The sequence below is a fragment of the Podarcis muralis genome, chromosome Z, assembly GCF_964188315.1.
Source record: "Podarcis muralis chromosome Z, rPodMur119.hap1.1, whole genome shotgun sequence".
NCBI classification, from domain to species: Eukaryota; Metazoa; Chordata; class Lepidosauria; order Squamata; family Lacertidae; genus Podarcis; species Podarcis muralis.
Window position 1 is genome coordinate 48,627,870 of NC_135673.1, and position 18,017 is coordinate 48,645,886.

The following is an 18,017-nucleotide window of genomic DNA, read 5'->3' on the forward strand; positions in this document are numbered from 1 at the left end:
ATGCTTTACAGATTTTCTGCCACTGAGTGACAGCTCTTCCCAGCCAACAGAAGCAAGATCACACCTATATTACTGAAGAAGTGCAGCCGCTATATTAATAGGGGCTCCTGGTTCACTTCCATTTTCTACTGGACTGTTAGCTACTGAAACGGTAGGGCACAACAAAACTCTCAAACCCAGACTAGATGACAGAAGCTGGGAAGCAATTTTAAGCAAACAGTGATCTTCAACTTATGAAAAAGGGATGATGTGTACTCCAGCGCCAATTAAGAAAAAGGCTTTAAGAGCTTCCTTGTCTTTGGATTAAGAGGTCAAACAAGATACATGTTACACTGTTCTCAAGGAACTGGTATAGCTAAGACTTCAAAAAATGGGGAATTAGTTCCGAGCCATAACGAAGAAAGGGTTTCAGAATCCGGACCCCTCTCCTCTCTCACAGCAGAACTTCCATAGGGCAAGCACATTTGGGCAAAAGGTGCCCAGTTAAATTTGGTTAAGAATTGCCTTCCTCATCTAATAATAATAATAATAATAATAATAATAATAATAATAATAATAAATTTTATTTATATCCCGCCCTCCCCAGCCGAAGCCGGGCTCAGGGCGGCTAACAACACTAAAACAGTACAACATTATAAATACATTCTAAAAATTAATTAAAATACAAATTGATGGCAACCATAGACTAAAGCTTTGTAGAGATTGCCAAAGGAGGGAGTCAGGCTGCGCCCTGACCAAAGGCCTGGTGGAACAGCTCTGTCTTACAGGCCCTGCGAAAAGATGTCAAGTCCTGCAGGGCCCTTGTCTCTTGCGACAGGGCATTCCACCAGGTTGGAGCCGCAGCCGAAAAAGCTCTGGCTCTAGTTGAGGCCAGCCTAACCTCTCTGTGGCCTGGGACCTTCAAGATGTTTTTATTTGAAGACCGTAAGTTCCTCTGTGGGGCATACCAGGAGAGGCGGTCCCGTAGGTACGAGGATTAAGAGGTCAAACAAGATACATGTTACACTGTTCTCAAGGAACAAGCAAAGCAACCATCGCCATTTGGTACAGGGTGCAAGATACCTCCAGTTTGTCTGTCCTCATCATTTTCTGCCCAGTGGAGCTCCCTGCCACAGAAACAGCTGGGTTCCCAGACACCAGGACAGGTGTATTTGGCAACAGCTCTGCAGGAACCAAGCCCATTCCAGGAGAGACATGACTTAGGTAGGGACTGAATGCCATGGTGGGGCTAGTTGCAAGTGAAGGAGTCACAGGAAAAGTTGTCTGCCAAGAAAGAGGAGAAAGCAATGGTCATGGAGTTAGCAGGGTCTAAGAATGCACTGGTCCTGTGTCCAACCCCCTGTACCCCCAGCTCTGGAAATGTTCGATTCAGTTGCACTGGCTAAGAGGAGGACTCTTGTTCTCAGTCTATTAATCCTCTTGGTTTGCTTCTGATCTTCTCCTCCCGCTTTCATTGATTCAGATGTGCATGGAGCATTTCAAGCACAAGAAGCATCTTCATCGGTATGGACAAGGAACAGCCAATGATCGTTAAGAGCTTAATAGCACAATTAAGGAGGCACCTTGGGCAATTAACACAGTCCCCCTACCCTGCACCTTGCAATTAAGCATTCACCGGTGGGAGTTAAGGGATCAAGCCAATTCTGGACATGAGACGCATGGCAGATAAGCTGGCAAGAAGCTCCCCTGGCATAGACAAAAGGGCTGGTACCTTTTGGGTTTCTTAAAGCAACACATGTCTAGAATCAATACGTAACTTCAGTTTTACATTACACTTTTGGCTGCCCACTATTAGCCTTGCTTCCAGCCAGCCTAAGAAAAGCACAAGAGCGCTATCCTCTCCTGCAATTTCTAGCAACTAGGATTCAGAAATGTACTGCCTTTGACAGTGGAGGAAGAGCATAGCCATCCTGGCTATTAGCCACTGATAGCCTCTTCCTCCTCCTCCATGAATTTGTCTAATCCTCTTTTAAAGGCATCCCAGTTGGAGGCCATCGCTGTCTCCTCGGGGAGAGAGTTCCATAGTTTAACTATGCAGTGTAAGAAGAGGCACTTTCTTTTTTCTGTCCTGAATCTTCTAACATTCACTTTTCATTGGATGGCTATGTATTCTAGTGTTACAAGAAAAATAATTCTTTCTCTATCCACTTTCTCAATGCCATGCATAATGTTATACACTTCCTTCCTTCATGTTACCTCTTATTCACAATTCTTCTAAACCAAAGGTTTTCAACCTTTTTGAGTCCACGGCTTCCTTGACGGACTACCTTCTATCTGCAGCACCCCTGTGGGGCTCAGGAGCTCAGTAATGCCCCCCCTTGCCTGCAGAGCTGGCAGTCCCTCACCCCTTTTTGAACACCCTCCCTTGTGGAGTGTTCCCTCAGCCACCTCTCCTTTCCCCTCTCCTTGGAAGTCCTCTAGCAGCAGCCCCTGGTCACTGAACTGCACCTCCCAGAGGACCATTCGCCTGGGGAGCTTGTAGCCAGGGCTGCTGCAACAAACAGCTGGGCAAGCCTTTGGGAGGCAGAGATGTGAGAGGGCATCAGAGGAGGGAGGGAAGAGAGGCAGAGGCCAGGGTTGTCCTGACTCCTGACCATCATTCAAGGCACCCCAGCATGCCACGGCACCCTGCTTGAAAACCACTGCTCTAAACTAACGTCCTCCCCCATGCTGTAATCTTTCCTGATAGGGAAATTGCCCCATCAACTTTTCCTTTCTACAATATCAGCATATACCCCTCAGGCAGACTGTCCCTGAGGGGATGCAGCCCCTGCCTCCCAGAGAGAAATAAGGTTCTTCACCTCTCTTTTTAGATGTGATGATGATGATGATTCCGCCCTTCATCCATAGATCTCAGGGCGGTTCACAACATAAAAAGTACACAATAAAATAAAAACCAAAACAAACCAATAATTCCTTCTAGCGGATCCCACCGTTAGCCACCAATAAAGTAGTGGACCTAGCCTGCTAACTGCCCCCACCTCATGGTATGCCAATTAAATGAATGTTTATAATTTACCACAGGCTATCTTGTGGGGATCTTGTGCGAGGGAAAACTTAAGTGATTTAGAGCCTTAGGCAGGAGCTGAACAAACAAAAAAAGTTTTATTAACAGAAATAAGAAGTTTGTGAAAGAAAGTTGGGTCAGGAGATGCATTCTTTCAGATAGAATCATAGAATCATAGAGTTGGAAGAGACCACAAGGGCCATCGAGTCCAACCCCCTGCCAAGCAGGAAACACCATCAGAGCACTCCTGACATATGGTTGTCAAGCCTCTGCTTAAAGACCTCCAAAGAAGGAGACTCCACCACACTCCTTGGCAGCAAATTCCACTGTCAAACAGCTCTTACTGTCAGGAAGTTCTTCCTAATGTTTAGGTGGAATCTTCTTTCTTGTAGTTTGGATCCATTGCTCCGTGTCCGCTTCTCTGGAGCAGCAGAAAACAACCTTTCTCCCTCCTCTATATGACATCCTTTTATATATTTGAACATGGCTATCATATCACCCCTTAACCTCCTCTTCTCCAGGCTAAACATGCCCAGCTCCCTTAGCCGTTCCTCATAAGGCATCATTTCCAGGCCTTTGACCATTTTGGTTGCCCTCCTCTGGACACGTTCGAGTTTGTCAGTGTCCTTCTTGAACTTATCACTTAAACTGAATACAATGATGTCACAGGCTTAAACACAGCAGTATAGGCACAGCCTTTCTTAAACTTGTTACTCAGAAATCAGCTGTTACACTTCAATTTCTGTAACTTCTCTCTGGGTCCTTTTGCTTAATCATGGCAGGTTAATACTTTTAACACAGCACAGCACAGCTTCCTTTATCATTTATTCATTTGTTTCATGAGCGAGGGGTGCTTTTTGCCAGTTCCCCTCTCCCTTAGCAACCCCCTCCTGAGGTATTCCAGTTAGTGTAACAGACCTGAGGGATCCCCTCACCCCTTCTTTCTGGTTTGGGGGTCTTCTTTACCTAGAGGTACCTAGAGGTACCCTCTGTTCCTGACAGGAATGAGCCCCAGGGAGTCCCTGCTCCCCCAGCTCCTGCCTCAGACTCAGCCCTCCACTTTAACTCCTGTCTGAATCCTCTCCCAAGACGCTCCACACGGCCTCCCTCGCTAAGCCACAGGTATTCTCCTCAGAGCCAGTTCTCCCTCAGACAAACCCTCTCCTGATCCCTGTCCCCCATCCCAAATCCAGCTCTGACACTCTCCCTCAGAAACGGCACCTTTTGTTCTCCCGCCCAAAGTGCTGGCTCCGCCCACCTTTGACTGTCTGTCTTGACAGCCAATCAGAGGGAGGCTCATTTCAGGGGGATTGCAGCACCAGGTGCTGGTCTGGTTCAGCTGCCCGCCACAACCCTCCTCCCCAGTACTCAGACCAGGGAAAGCCAACTGGACACCCTCCAGATATGGCTAGACTACAAACTGCAAAACACATTGAAGTTGAACTCCATAACTCCATGTTTTCTTAGCTGAGAATTTGAGTTGCTTTGGCATATAATTTTACTTTTTCTATAAAAAAAATGCAGAACATCATAAACAGGCGTCTCAGTTCGGCTTAAAACTGGGGCCAGCTCAACTTGGGAAATACAAAGACATGTATAGTGCAGAATACTCTTTAAAAAGCCAGCACATCACTTGAAAATGACTATGGATTGGAAGTGGAGACAATATATGCACCTTTCCCTGCTTATCTGTTTGCTTTGTAAGATGAAAAACCTTAATAAAAGCTATTTTTTTTAAAAAAAAAAAAGCCAGAACATACATAATAGCCCCAAAAAAGATGAACACACTGCAGTCCAATTTACAATAAAGGCTGTAGAAAAAGAGGTATTTTACCAAGACCTGTCTGAAAATATTGAGGGATGGCTGGGGCAGCTCAGAAGGTTTATGAAGCCATAAGGGACATGCAAGATGGAAGGAGTGAAGGAGGTTGTTCAAGTTACCTGGTTCTAAACCATTAAGGGCTTTAAAAGGTGAAAGTTAAACCATTCACCCCATATTTTACAATTCATGCCGAACAGGAGTCATCCCAAAACTAAATGGTACTTCTTACAAGAGTAACTTGAGTTTTATGCATTTATGGACTATAAGTGTCCTGTACAGATTGTAGCACCAAGGGCCGTCTTCCTTAGCCATGGTTATGTGTTGCATCAGTTAAGTGTAACATCAGAATGCTTAAATCACGGGCAAAGATTGGCTGCAGACTAGGATGTAAAATCACTGTTGCAAAAATGGGTTTGCAAGGCAACTTACAATTGGCTGCAATTGTGCTCCCGGTAGCATGAACTGCATTTGCTGTGCAAACATGGCTGCGGCTGTCTTTTGCTGGATCAGGTTGTTGCGTCCGTTGATTTCGAGTTGTGTTTTTAAGTGCGGCGGAGGATGAAGGTATTTGCAGTTTTCTCGAGTGCAGCGACCCTGGGGGGAAAATGCGAAATGTTTTGCTGAGCTAGGCCAGTGCTTCCTTTAGCGCTCACAAAAGATCTCAGTAACAACCCCCCCCCCCCCAAATCCACAACATATTCAAGATTCTTCCTGCTCAGTTTTGTTTGCACTGACTCAATCCACACCATACATTTAAAGCATCTTTAACCGTCTTGGCTTCCTGCCCCAAAGAATCTCAGGAACTGTAGTTGGCCCTTTGTAGAACTGCAATTCCCAGTACCCTTAACTGACTGCAGCTCCCATGATTCCTGGGGAGGGGGGAAGTTTTCCAAAACTTCCTTTTGTAAAAACTCCCTGTGAAGAGAAAGTGATCATTCCACTCCCAGAACTGTGTCACCATATACACAAGCTCCTTTTCCACTGCATGTGGAGGCCATGGTCCTAGGTCCCCCCCCCCCTTTTCTTATTCTGGATCTTGCAAAGGATCCACTTTTGCCCCACCCCATCAATCCCGCACCACATCAATGGCACTAGGTCTGCCTTTCCAAAAACTACACCTCCTCTAAAGGCGGTCCAGGTCTTTTGATAGATCAGAATGTTTATGAGGCTTTAGAGCAGGGGGTCAGCAATCTTTTTCAGCTGTGGGCCGGTCCACCGACCCTCAGACCATGGGGGGGACGACTATTTTTTTTTGGGGGGGGGTGTGAATGAACAAATTCCTATGCCCAGCAAATAACCCAAAGATGCCTTTTACATAACACATTCTACTCATGTAAAAACAAGCTGATTCCTGGACCGTCCGCAGGCCAGACTGAGAAGGCGATTGGGCTGCCCACGGGCCTTAGGTTGCCTATCCCTGCTTTAGAGCAATGTATACAAATTCCTTCTAGCAGAAGCACAGACTGGACATGGAAGGCTCATGTCACCATGCCTTTTGACCAAATTTAGGATAAATCTGCTTAGATGTTTTTGCATTCATAGGAATCTGGGAACAATGTGTGGGCGCAGTTAAGAAGTACACTTGTGGCTTCCCCAGAAGTTTGATCCCTGAGCCAAGATTTCACTGAAATAGTCATCATTTTGATCAGCAACTCTACAGAGTGTCAGATAAGCTGGGGGGGGGGGGAGTATCTCTCTGAAAGCAGCCTTGAAGATTACTATATCACCTGTTACTGATGTTGCAAACGACCATAGTGCTTACTCTGCATGCATTTAAGCTCAGAATGAATTGTCACAGGCTGTATCTTTCTTCTTTTTCTGCATTTTATTGCCACTAAACTCCCACTTTCCCATTTCTCTTCGCTTTGCAATCATGCATATAAAATCATGCCTGACATCTGAGGGTTGCACTACAAGCATTTGATGAAGTGAACTGAGGAACGTTAAGAAGAGCCTGCTGGATCAGGCCAATGGCCCATCTAGTCCAGCATCCTGTTCTCACAGCAGCCAGCTAGATGCCCCAATGGAGAATCGGCAAGCAGGACTTGAGCACAAGAGCAACTCTCCTCGCCTGCAGTTTCCAGCAACTGGTTTTCAGAAGCCTCTGGCCATGAAGGAAGAGCACAGACATCATGTCTCATCGCCACTGATCGCATTCTCCTCCATGAATGCTCTTAAAGCAACTCAAATGGACAATACGCACATTTGTTTTCATGCAAAAATCTGAGGGTGCGTTGGGCTCTGGTGTCAACATTTGCTTGAAGTTCCTAATAAATTCAGAGCAGATACTGTGAGAAAAGCCTCCACCTTCTCCTGCCATTACTATGCAACCCAAAGTTCGTCTCTTGACATTCTCTCCTGCTTTACCGCCAATGGTAATAATAATATTCTACATCTTTGGAGAATTCAGTGGTGGAATACCTATTTTGCATGCAGGGAGGGGGGGACCCAAGTTTAATCCCCAGCAACCCATTAAAAATTTAAAAAAAGAATCCTGGGTCAGCAAAGAAGCCAAAGGCCACCGTCTCCCCGTTGCTCCGACCATGGAGAGCTGCCACCACTTGCAGCAGACCCAGAACTAGGCTGGATGGACATGCTCCTCCGAAGGCTCCATCAGCTTAACGTTTGGCATGCACAAGGCGTACAGTTCTAAGGAAATGAGCTGAGCTGGCCAGTGTGTGTTTCTGAAAGGACTCTTCTTACATTCTGATCATATTTGTGGCACACGTCAATTTTAAACTCAACAGTTTGGAAGAACATTGCATTCCTAGGAACTAATGTGACCAAATTACCCCACAAGCTCTTCCCCTCTGATCAGTTTTCCTTTCTCATAAATATCACTGTTGGCATATATATGTTGCTGAGAAGAGAGCAGTAATCTATGTATGCGCAGAAGTGCTCTTGTTTTCATCACTTTGTATGCTGCTGGGTAATGATAGTGGGAGCTGAGCCCTAGTTCCCAATAAATCCTGGGTATGTACGACAGCACATACTTTGCAGATCCAATATAGATACCAGCTGGTATAAAAAACTCCGCTTAGAAGGCTGTGAACCTACAAAAACTTGGGAAGCTTGCTTTCTGCCAAGTCAGGCCATTGGCCCATCTTGCTCAACACTGACTGGTAGGATTTCATGCCAGGGAACACTCCCAGCCCTGCCTGGAGGTGCCCGGGATTGAATGTTAGATTTTCTGCATGCAAAACAGGTCCTCTAGCCGTACGTTGTAGCCCTTCGTAATTCCTACATCACAGGATATCCAGTTTTAAAGAAAGGTGGGAAGTTGGTCCACTCAGCTTAGTATTGTTTGCACCGGGGTGGGGAACCAGTAGCCCTACAGATATTGCGGGACTCCAGTTCCCATCAACCCCAGCCAATGGTCAAGGAAGAGGGGAACTGTAGTTTAGCTACTCCTGGAGACCACAGGGACTCCATCCCTGGTACGCATAGACTGTCAGCAACTCTCTTGAATTTTCAGGCAGTTGCATCTTCTCCCAGGCCTCCCTGCAGATGCTGGGGGTGGAACCTGGGGCCACCTGCTCTACCACTGAGCTCCACCGCCCCTTTACAAATTTCATGGTGTTTGGCATAAGCAACACATTTTGCAACTTGCGTATGTTGTGAGCATAGGCGCCGACCCAATGGGGCTTGAGGGGGCCCGAGACCCCTCAAAAATTCGTTTGGGAATAATCTCCGGCGCCCCTCCAGCAGAGCGCCATCGCCGCCCCTCTCCCAGCCCAAAATGCACAGGGAGGGGCGGGCTGCATGCCTCCTGCCCTCCCTCCCGAGCAAAAGCTCCACCCAATTTCCTTTGGAGCTGATTAATAGGCGCAGCACGCTCTCCCCTATTCGCTCACGAGGAGGCGGCGCCACTTTATTTGCATATTCATGAGCTTATTTATTATTCATGAGCTTTCCCGGCCCCCCCCCCCAATATTTTTTATAAGTCCGCGTCCCTGGTTGTGAGTCATCAGAATCAGTATTATGTAGATCAGGGGAACCTGCGGCCTGCCCAGTGTTTTGGGATTCCATCTTTCATCAGTCCTAGCAGAAATGCCAATGGTCTGGGAATGGTGGGGTAGAAACACTGGTGAGGAGGAAGATTCCATGCATATGATGGCTCTGGGGGAAGGGATGGCTGGAGAAAGGCATAAAAACCCCCAACCTAGGGTGGGGAAGGGGGGAGGTTGTGTTCTCTGGGAAATTGTTCCTGTTGTTGTTATTTATTACATCTGTATACTGCCCTGCATCTGAATATCTCAGGGTGGCCGAAATGTGTGCAGCATGTTTCACTGGCATGTGTCATTTGCAAAACGCTGTGATTCAGTTTGCACTTCTTCTAGACACCCAACAATTATCAAGAATAACGGAGAAGAGGAAAGTGCAGTTATCCTTCCTCTATCCGCTCCCCACCCACATGCCACACTTTCATTGCAAATCTCGTAATCCAATTCTACAACTTTCCCTGCCTGATTGAATCTCCCTCTCAAGGACATCTGAGGATGCAAGTGCCTCTGACCTTCCTCTGCCTACATTCGACGGGTGTGTGCGTGTGCGCAAAACGCTATGAAACAGAGGAGCCAGGCTGCCTGCTTGCTCGTTTGCTCTGTGCAGATGGGGAAGCAGAGAACATTCAGGCCCCAGAGAATAAATGCTGAGGTGCCACCTTCATGACTACAAATAGCAGTTGCTGCTGCTGCACACTACCCCATCTCATTCCCAGAGATTCCAGCCATGCTCTAAACCTAGGAATTTGAGTAGGCTCGGCTCCCAATGCCTATTGAGATAGAAGCACCCCAGGGATAAATACACTGGGGGCGGGGATGTCCTGGACTCTGCAGCACAACCAAATATCACCACCATTTTTGTTTCTTCTGTTATACCACTATCAATGTGCTTTAGTGGAAGACTGGTCTCTGCCCAAAGGTGCTTACAATCTAAAAATGAACACAGGGAGGCACAAGGAAGCAGGAGCACAAAATGTGGTTACACCAGTTATGCGTACGTAGGCTTAGTCTCAAAAGTTAGTGATGCAGTTCACCCAACCAAATAATGAAGGCGAAACTGAAGATATATGGGTAAACTGCTCATAAACACACACATGTGTACACATAAAATATCGTATAAACTGCATTTGAGAAACTATTTAAAAGTATTTTTAGATGGTTTTAATTGTTTTGAATATTTTATTTTAAGTACAGTATGCCCTTTTCCCGCTTTAATTTACTATGTTATTGTTTGCCCACTTTGGGAAGAAGAGGGATAGAAATCAAATACATAATATAAGAGGGAAACTGCTTGTGAAAATGTGCACACCAGGCAAAACTATACAGAAAAATCTGAGAAATCAGAGCGGAGATGGTGGTGAATTTTCACGAGGACTTTAAAAACAAATGAACACGGAAGCAATGCAAAGATTAGGAGACCCCAACTGAAGACTAGAGAAGTGGGAAACTGAAACTGACAGAACCTCGCAGAACTAGACGGTAGGCACAGCCCCAGGCCTGGTGCCTGTGCGTGGGAGGGAATCGTCCGTGAAAGCAATGGCTTAACCATCAATCCCTTTGCCCAGGGAACTCTGGGAACTGAAGTTCTGTGAGGGGGAGGGGGCCTCCTAACAACTCTCAGGGCCCTTAACAAACCACAGTTCCCAGGATTCTTTAGGGGGGAGCTATGGCTGTTTAAAGTGGGATGAGAATGCTTTGAATGTACAGTGCAGATGGGACCTCATAGTGATTTGAGCACTTGAGGAAAGCATTATATACATTCTGATGATTATGAATAATCTGTATAGGACGCAAGCACAGAAATGGATAAAACATACATTATGGAACTTTTAAAAAAATATTGGACTAAGTTCTCAGTCATTCTAGGGCTGTACCCATTATCCACATTGTATTTGGAAAAGAAACATAAAAAAAGAAGAAGTCTGCACCAAAGTAGTGTTACCAGTGGCAAGAAATGAGATTCAGTTTACTTGGAAGGAGGGGGTGGTGTGTGTGTGGAAATTAAAATCAAGTGCAGCAATGACACAGGGCAGTTTGTATTTGTGTTGCTGCATAGTTTAGAAAATCAACAGCCTAATGAACATAAACAGTTCCTGGATTTATAAATAACAGCCCATATGAGCTGACAATTTGGTTTCAATCTGGATAAGCAGCCCATGCCAGGAAATGTGGGACACATTTTCCAGCGCTTTCCTGAGATCACAAAAGGTACAGGAAGGTGACTCGCTCCAGAAATTTTCTTCTCCAGATATAATGCTGGCTTATAAACAGTTACTCACCTGGTGTGATGAGCTGGCAGCGATTGTTTATAGAAGTTTTTAAAAAACAAAACAAACAAAACAAACAGGCCACAAATGACTAGCAAAGGTTTTTCCAGGCTTGAAGCATTCTGGAAGATTTGCAAGGCGGATAGAGCGCCATCAGCAAGTGCACAGAACAACATAAGCTCAAACAACAGGAATCTGCCGTAAGAAACATACAAATTCTAGATTGTGCAAGAGATGACAAAGGGAGGGGGTACAGACTGCCCTGTGCGCATCTTTTAGAGACATCTGCTGAGCAGGTGAAGCTTTTCTTGGAGAGAAGCAAAATACAATCTCTTGCTGGTTGTACACATCAAACTGCTGTCATTGCACAAGTGAAGGAGGCAGTTAAAAGCTGGGTGGCCTGGTGAAAAAACAGACAAGGGCTCTTGCACTTTTAATAGTTGTGTATTAAATGTGCAGCAGCTCTGTCCTCTTTTTCACCCTATCCCCCAGCCCCAATTAAGAATTAGCAGAAAATTGGAGGAAGGGGGGAGAAGCAAGGGGAATGACTGTGTAGAAACTCCAGTATTTGGGGAGGATGACTGAAAGGTGTTTAAGGCTTCACAGAATGCAGGGAGCTGCCTTTCCAGATGGCAATCTAGCTGTGTGTGTGTGTTATGTGGAAGGGTTTGAAGGAGAGAGAAGGAAAGAGAGAGAGGCAGAATTCACATACTGTAGGTATCCTGGCAGAGACTCCCTGGTCTATAAAGGACATATAATGCTTAGATGAACCTCCCAATGCCTGTGGCAGAATGAGATGGACCAGGCTTTTAAGAGTAGACTTGTACCAATTCAGACTGCAAGTGGAGGATACTATTTCTGAATGGTGCCCCACTGTTTTTGCCTTTTAAACCCTCCATACTGAGAAAGTCAACATCTCCTTGGTGCAAGTTTTCCACCTCAAGGGAATTGATAATAACAGCAGCAGCATTCAAAACAATACCGTTCATATACTACTCTGTTGTGCTTCTTGGGTAAAGGAGGCCTAAGGCATGTGAGAGAGCAAGAAAGAGTTCCCTCCCACAATGAAGTAAGTGGACTGCTCTTGCCACCAGAGCCCTCTTTCTAAATTTATCCTGCTGCAGTAATTATTCTGCTGTTCTCAAGTGAGGCCTAATCCTATTAACTGATAAACCTCCAACTCTTTTTTTCTTTTGAAAGTTACTAGACCTCATGGCTGCAAAGCAACACCTACCACCCACAGCATCACAATGGCTCAGATTACAAGTTATTTGCCAGCTAGCAGCACTCAAAGGTAGCTGCTGTCTTATTTTATCTTGGCTCCAGGAACAAAGCTAACCCCGCCAGGGCCAACCCAATATATTTTGTTTCCTCCAGCAAAGGAAAAGATGTCCCCATCCCAATTCCAAAACAGAAACTGAATCGTACTTTAACACTGGCAAACAGGGCAGCACCCTCCACCCTACTTGAAGGCACCAGGGCATAGAGCAAGCCAGCTTAGGTTACCCAGAGGGAACAGTTAGGGCTCCTAAGTATTTGCCGCCTGAGACAGCTGGAACACTCTGCCTAAAGATAGGGCCAGCTATGCATCAAACAATGGGTACCGAGTACAGGTGTTGCTTACTGCGTACCATTCTGGTTGCCTCATCTCAAAAAGGATATGGCAGAGTTTGAAAAGATTCAGAAAAGTAACTAAAATGATCAGGGGCAATTTAAAAGAGCAATTCCCTTATGAAGAAAGGTTGCAGCATTTGGGACCTTTTAGCTTAGAGAACCGTAAGAGGCAACATGACCGAAATTTGAAAGATTTTTTCTCCTCTTAGAACACTAGAACTTGCAGACATTCAATGAAACTGCCTCTACATTTGCCCCCCAAACAAGGCACCCCTTAATTCTGGAGCAAGGTGCATAGAGAAAAGGGTTTGCTTCCTCTCTCATACCACCTGAACTCAGGGACGCCCAAGGAAGCTGATTGTTGGAAGGTCAGGAAAAGGAAGTCCCCCTTCCCACAGTGCAAGGCTAAACTGTGGGACTTGATCTTACGGGAGGCAGTGATGGCCGCAAACTTGGAAAAAATCATGGAGGAGGAGGAGGAGGAGGAGGGGGCTGTTAATGGCTACTAGCCAGCATGGCAATCCAGTTGTGAGGCTGCAATGCTTTTGAATGCCAGGTGCTGGAAGGAAGTAAACCACAGGAAGGGGGACTGTTCCTGCTTGCTGTTTCCCACAATGGGCATCTGTTTGGCCCCTGTAAGAACAGGATGCTGGACCAGAAGGGTTATTGGTCTGATCCAGCGGGCTGCTATGTTCTTATGACTAAAAAAACAACCATGAACTTTCCTGAACCACAACACAAAGCCCATGCCTCTTTTTCATCCAGAAATAAATCTATTTCATTGAGGAAGTCTAGATATCAGAACACAGCTAAACAGGCAAGCAACTTCTCCTGCAGGAAGAGCACTGGCCGGGAGGTGTAGAGCAAGCATGACTAATGTCTGCATGATGTGCTCAGACTGACCTCGAGACCCAGAAATATGCCTCTGCCACGCTTAACATTGCCATGCAAAGCTCTCAAATCTAATAATGGTGTTTCATTTTCTCCACGCCATGCCAAGAAGCGGATTAACAGAAAATGCAATCATGACTTCAGAAGCTGGAAGGTTAATTCTGAATACCCACCAGCTAACCTCCCCCTTCCTCACCCTCCCCAAAGTATTCCTAGAACAAGAATAGGCCAATAATTCCCCTAGAAAATTGTTTGTAAGGAGTACTGCGTAAGACGATCAAATTTATGTGAAATCTAAGCCGTCTAGACCATGGTTTGCTACCCTGATGGAAGAGGTAGCCAGTGTTCGGTCTCTGAAAACTGCTTGCCAAATTAGCCTCTTAGAGTCGGACACGACTAAATGACTAAAGAACAACTACTGTCTTGTTTTGCAATTCTTTATTCTGTTTTGTCTCTTGGAGTCATACATCTATGTAGACTAACTGGAACCCCTCAAACAGTTCTAATCTTTCTTTCTTTATCCTCTCAAGATGCTACTAGCTCTCATGGTGTAAAGGAAGGCGCTAGACTAATCAGGTCAGCTCTTGAACAAAGAGTTCTCTATTTCCCATTGGTAAGTGATCAGATTCAGTCTTCAAGCTGAACATTCCACTTCTCTATAACTGCCCTCTGTCATTCTGTGCAAAGATTTATTACCTCAGAGAAGCAAATGTTTTGGCATTTTAACTCGTGCTATCTCCCGAAATTAACAGGCCTCAATTGAAAGCCCTATTCTTCTCACATGTGCTCCTAAAAACAGAAGGGTATTGGGGGGTGGGAGGGATATATACCGTGTTTTTCGCTCTATAAGATGCACCAGACCGCAAGATGCACCTAGTTTTTGGAGGAGGAAAACAAGGAGGAAAAAATATTCTGAACCTCAGAAGCCAGAACAGCAAGAGGGATCGCTGTGCAGTGAAAGCAGCAATCCCTCTTGCTGTTCTGGCTTCTGTGATAGCTGCGCAGCCTGAATTCGCCCCATAAGACTCATACACATTTCCCCTTACTTTTTAGGAGGGGAAAAGTGAGTCTTATAGAGCAAAAAATACGGTATATGCTTATACTGAAAGAAACAAAACACACTCTTAACTGACCAAGGTTAAGCAAAAACATTATTATCCCTGGATTCGCATTCTCCCATTTAAAGGGGGGGGGGGGAATCTACGGAATTGCAAGAATAAAAACATCTGAAAGCAAATATGGTACCTTTTAAGGGTAAAAATAAATAAATAGCCTAATAATAATACCACATTTTTCATTGTAGTCCCCCAATGGAATAATTGGCATGTGCCACTCCGCCCCATGGGATTTCACATCTTTATTCCTCTGTTTCTAACCAAGTGAAGAATGAAGAGAGAGAAAGCAGTGCTGTTTCACATTTTCTGCATTCCATTCCTGCATGATGGCCAAATATCCCCCAAACCAGCCCGGCACTACCCAGAACACAGCCCACCCAGCTTATATGGCAGACCACCATGGATTCAATATGTTCACAATATGTTCACAAACTGGACACAACGAGGGGCTGGCCATGCTTCTCCATTCACCTATAAAGCAGGTTGTGTGTTTGTAAGTCCCTGCAGTAATAGGACAATGCAACCCCTTGACATGCATAGCAAACCCTTTTCTTGTTAACATTAGCTTTGTGCATGCACATGAACCATCATGTGCTGCCTGGCACATCTAGTTTGACCCTGGGACTTGGGGACGGGGACCCAGGAGGAGGGAATGTGTGCCGAGGTTCTGTAAAGCCACTGACCGGGCTGAGGGCTGCTTTTGTCTTGGTGGGTTGGAGATGTCAGGATTCTACCTGAAAACAAACCTTGTAGAGGCAGATGTGAGCTCTTTCACACCACCTTCCTGGCACCCGATCTCAAGCCTGGGCTCCTGGGCTCTGGCACACAGCTGCCTTATCTTGCCTGGGCTATGTTTCAGGCTCTGAAATACTGTTATGGAGTTGATTCTTTAAGCACCAGTGGCTAACCACCTTCTATGCTGGTTGGGGGCCCCAATCTAGCCCCCTAAGCAAATCTCACCCTGTCCCCCCAAAACAACCCACACTGATTTTGGTAGAGATGGTAGAGTTAAAAAGTGAATGGGTGGGTGGGAGAATTAAAGCCAGCACGGTGCAGAAAAATTTAAACCTCTCTGCCCAGCCCAGCCCTCAGATGTAAACCACCCTCCTTGCCCCCTGGTCACCGGGTGGATTCTTTAATGCAGTGTTTCCCAAACTTGGGTCTCCAGCTGTTTTTGGATTACAACTCCCATCATTCCTAGCTGGCAAGGTCAGTGGTCATGGGTGATGCAAAAACAGCTGGAGACAGACGTCTGGGAAAACATGCTTTAATGAGTGAGCAGAGAGGAAATAATAACCTCCCCACCCTCAAATGAGGGAGGAAGCATGTGCCTTTGTGTGCATATGCCCCTGAAGGACAGGCCATGAGCAAATGTGGCTCTCTGGCCCCCAGGGTGGATTTGATTAAAATCAAATCGATTTAAATCACGATTTAAATCACTAGTTAGTAAGACTTGATTTAAATCAGGCATAGGAAAACTCAGGCCTCCAGATGTTTTGGGACTACAGCTCGCATCATCCCTAGCTAACAGGACCAGTAGTTAGGGCTAGTCCTAAAACAGCTGGAGGGCAGAGTTTGCCTATGCCTGATTTAAATCCTTCTTTTACAGAAAGGTTCAACCTTGCTGGCATCCTCTTAATATTGACAACTGGAGGAAGGTTTCCTTTTTGGAAAAATAAATTTTTACAATTATATAAAAAATTACTGATTGATTATACTATTAAAAACATATAGACAGATAATTATGAAATTATTGTGAGGTTTAATAAGTCAACTATATTTGGATAATTTTTTTGCTGTATTCTACTGGAAGGAGAAAAATACCATGTCCTTCATAGCAACTGAAACAATTTATTTAACTAAATCAATAACATTATAGCATATGTATCCATGTTTGTTAACTGATGTGCTTAAACATTTTTTTGAAAAATAACTTAAGAGTTTTAGCACACATGAAAAACTTTAAACAAATCCTTATTTCCTGATGAATAGCCTTTGGACTAGAATGTAACTTAAAGAGAAAATCTTTAGAAATATTTTTCCTCCAAAAGCATTTCATTTAAAAAATCCAATTTAAATCAAAAAATCTGATTGAAATTTTAAAAATCCGATTTATTTCATTTTATTTTTAAAAAATCATTGATTTTTACTCACCCTTAACAGCTAGCTGCCCCTGCTTCTAAAGCTAACACATTCTGCACAATTTGAGGATTTGCATGAAAAGCTGGGGCGGAGGGAGATTAAAGAGTGATTCCCATCAAGAGAGGAGAAGCGTTTTTCCTGAACCCTGGGAATCTTGGTAAATCCATGCGTGTGTCGGGACGCATGCAATTCACCCCGGCCTTTTACACCGCTGCTCTGCGGTCCTTGACAGGCCTAATCTCTGTGTGGCTGTCCCTGCCGCGCTGCAAGCCAAGCTGGCTCCTGGGATAATGTGCAAAGCTGTGACCTGGCAGTGGGAGGGCAGGTACAAATCACTCCAGCATCTTCCAACCCAGGCGGGGAGGACAATGCAGACAGACGCTCGCCAATCTCTCGTGACAGGAGCTCCCAAGGTGAGGTCAAGGGAGGCCAAAGCTGCCGGCGGGGTGGAGGGAAAAGTTGAGAGGGGCAACAAAAAGAGAGGAGTTAATAACCAGGAGGGTGCAATTAGGATTTCAGTTTCTAAAGTGGGACGGGTGCCCAGCAGCCAGTGGAGCAGGTAGAAACAAGGGGGCGGGGTTTTCTTGAGGGGTACCCTCAGGGCAAGACAGGTTTTGTTTCTGCTGGAAGAAATAGGAAAAAGCACGAATGTCACAAGTTAGAGATGCAAGCAGATTTTCAGTTAAACCTTGATTGCACTAGCCGGAGCTTCTGCAGCCTCTTCGTTCCCTGTGGGGCTCAGAGACGTAGGGCAGTTTTGTTCCCTGCACTGAAATCACTGAATTGGTTCAGACTAGGGGCCAGTTTTTACACAAAGCATATTCCAGTAGTTTTTATTATTATAAAAAAATGCCACTCCGGGAGTAACTTACAACTATGATCAGAAAAGTTTGTCTGGACATTCAGCTTATTCCAGGGTGGCAAATTGCCAGCAGTAATTAGTTTTATACATTTTTAAAAACTAGTTTATTTTGTTCCCACCCACCCAAAATAAAAGCAGGGTGTAACGTATATTAAACCTAAAAGCATCAAAACGCTGGTAACTGTCTGAGTAGTTTAACATAATGGATTAAAATCCAAAACAGAATTGTGAACAAAACAGGACAAAAACGTGTGTGTGTGTGTTTATGTGTGTGAACTAACCAGAAACATTTC

At 45.2% G+C, this 18,017-nt stretch overlaps 1 protein-coding gene across 9 annotated transcripts in view; it reads right to left on the bottom strand.

Moving 5' to 3' along the window:
• Nucleotides 1–18,017, bottom strand: part of MBNL3 (muscleblind like splicing regulator 3) — a 121,399-nt gene that overhangs the window by 29,741 nt on the left and 73,641 nt on the right. For all 9 annotated transcript variants that reach the window (XR_013391312.1, XR_013391311.1, XM_028714233.2 and 6 more), the window contains 2 exons: nucleotides 5,259–5,423; nucleotides 1,063–1,263 (listed from right to left, as the gene is read on the bottom strand). Coding sequence is in view for 7 of the 9 variants with exons in the window: in XM_028714233.2 (XP_028570066.1) it covers nucleotides 1,063–1,263; nucleotides 5,259–5,423 (366 nt within the window). In the remaining 2 variants the exon portion in view is untranslated. The remainder of the gene's footprint in view (nucleotides 1–1,062; nucleotides 1,264–5,258; nucleotides 5,424–18,017) is intronic.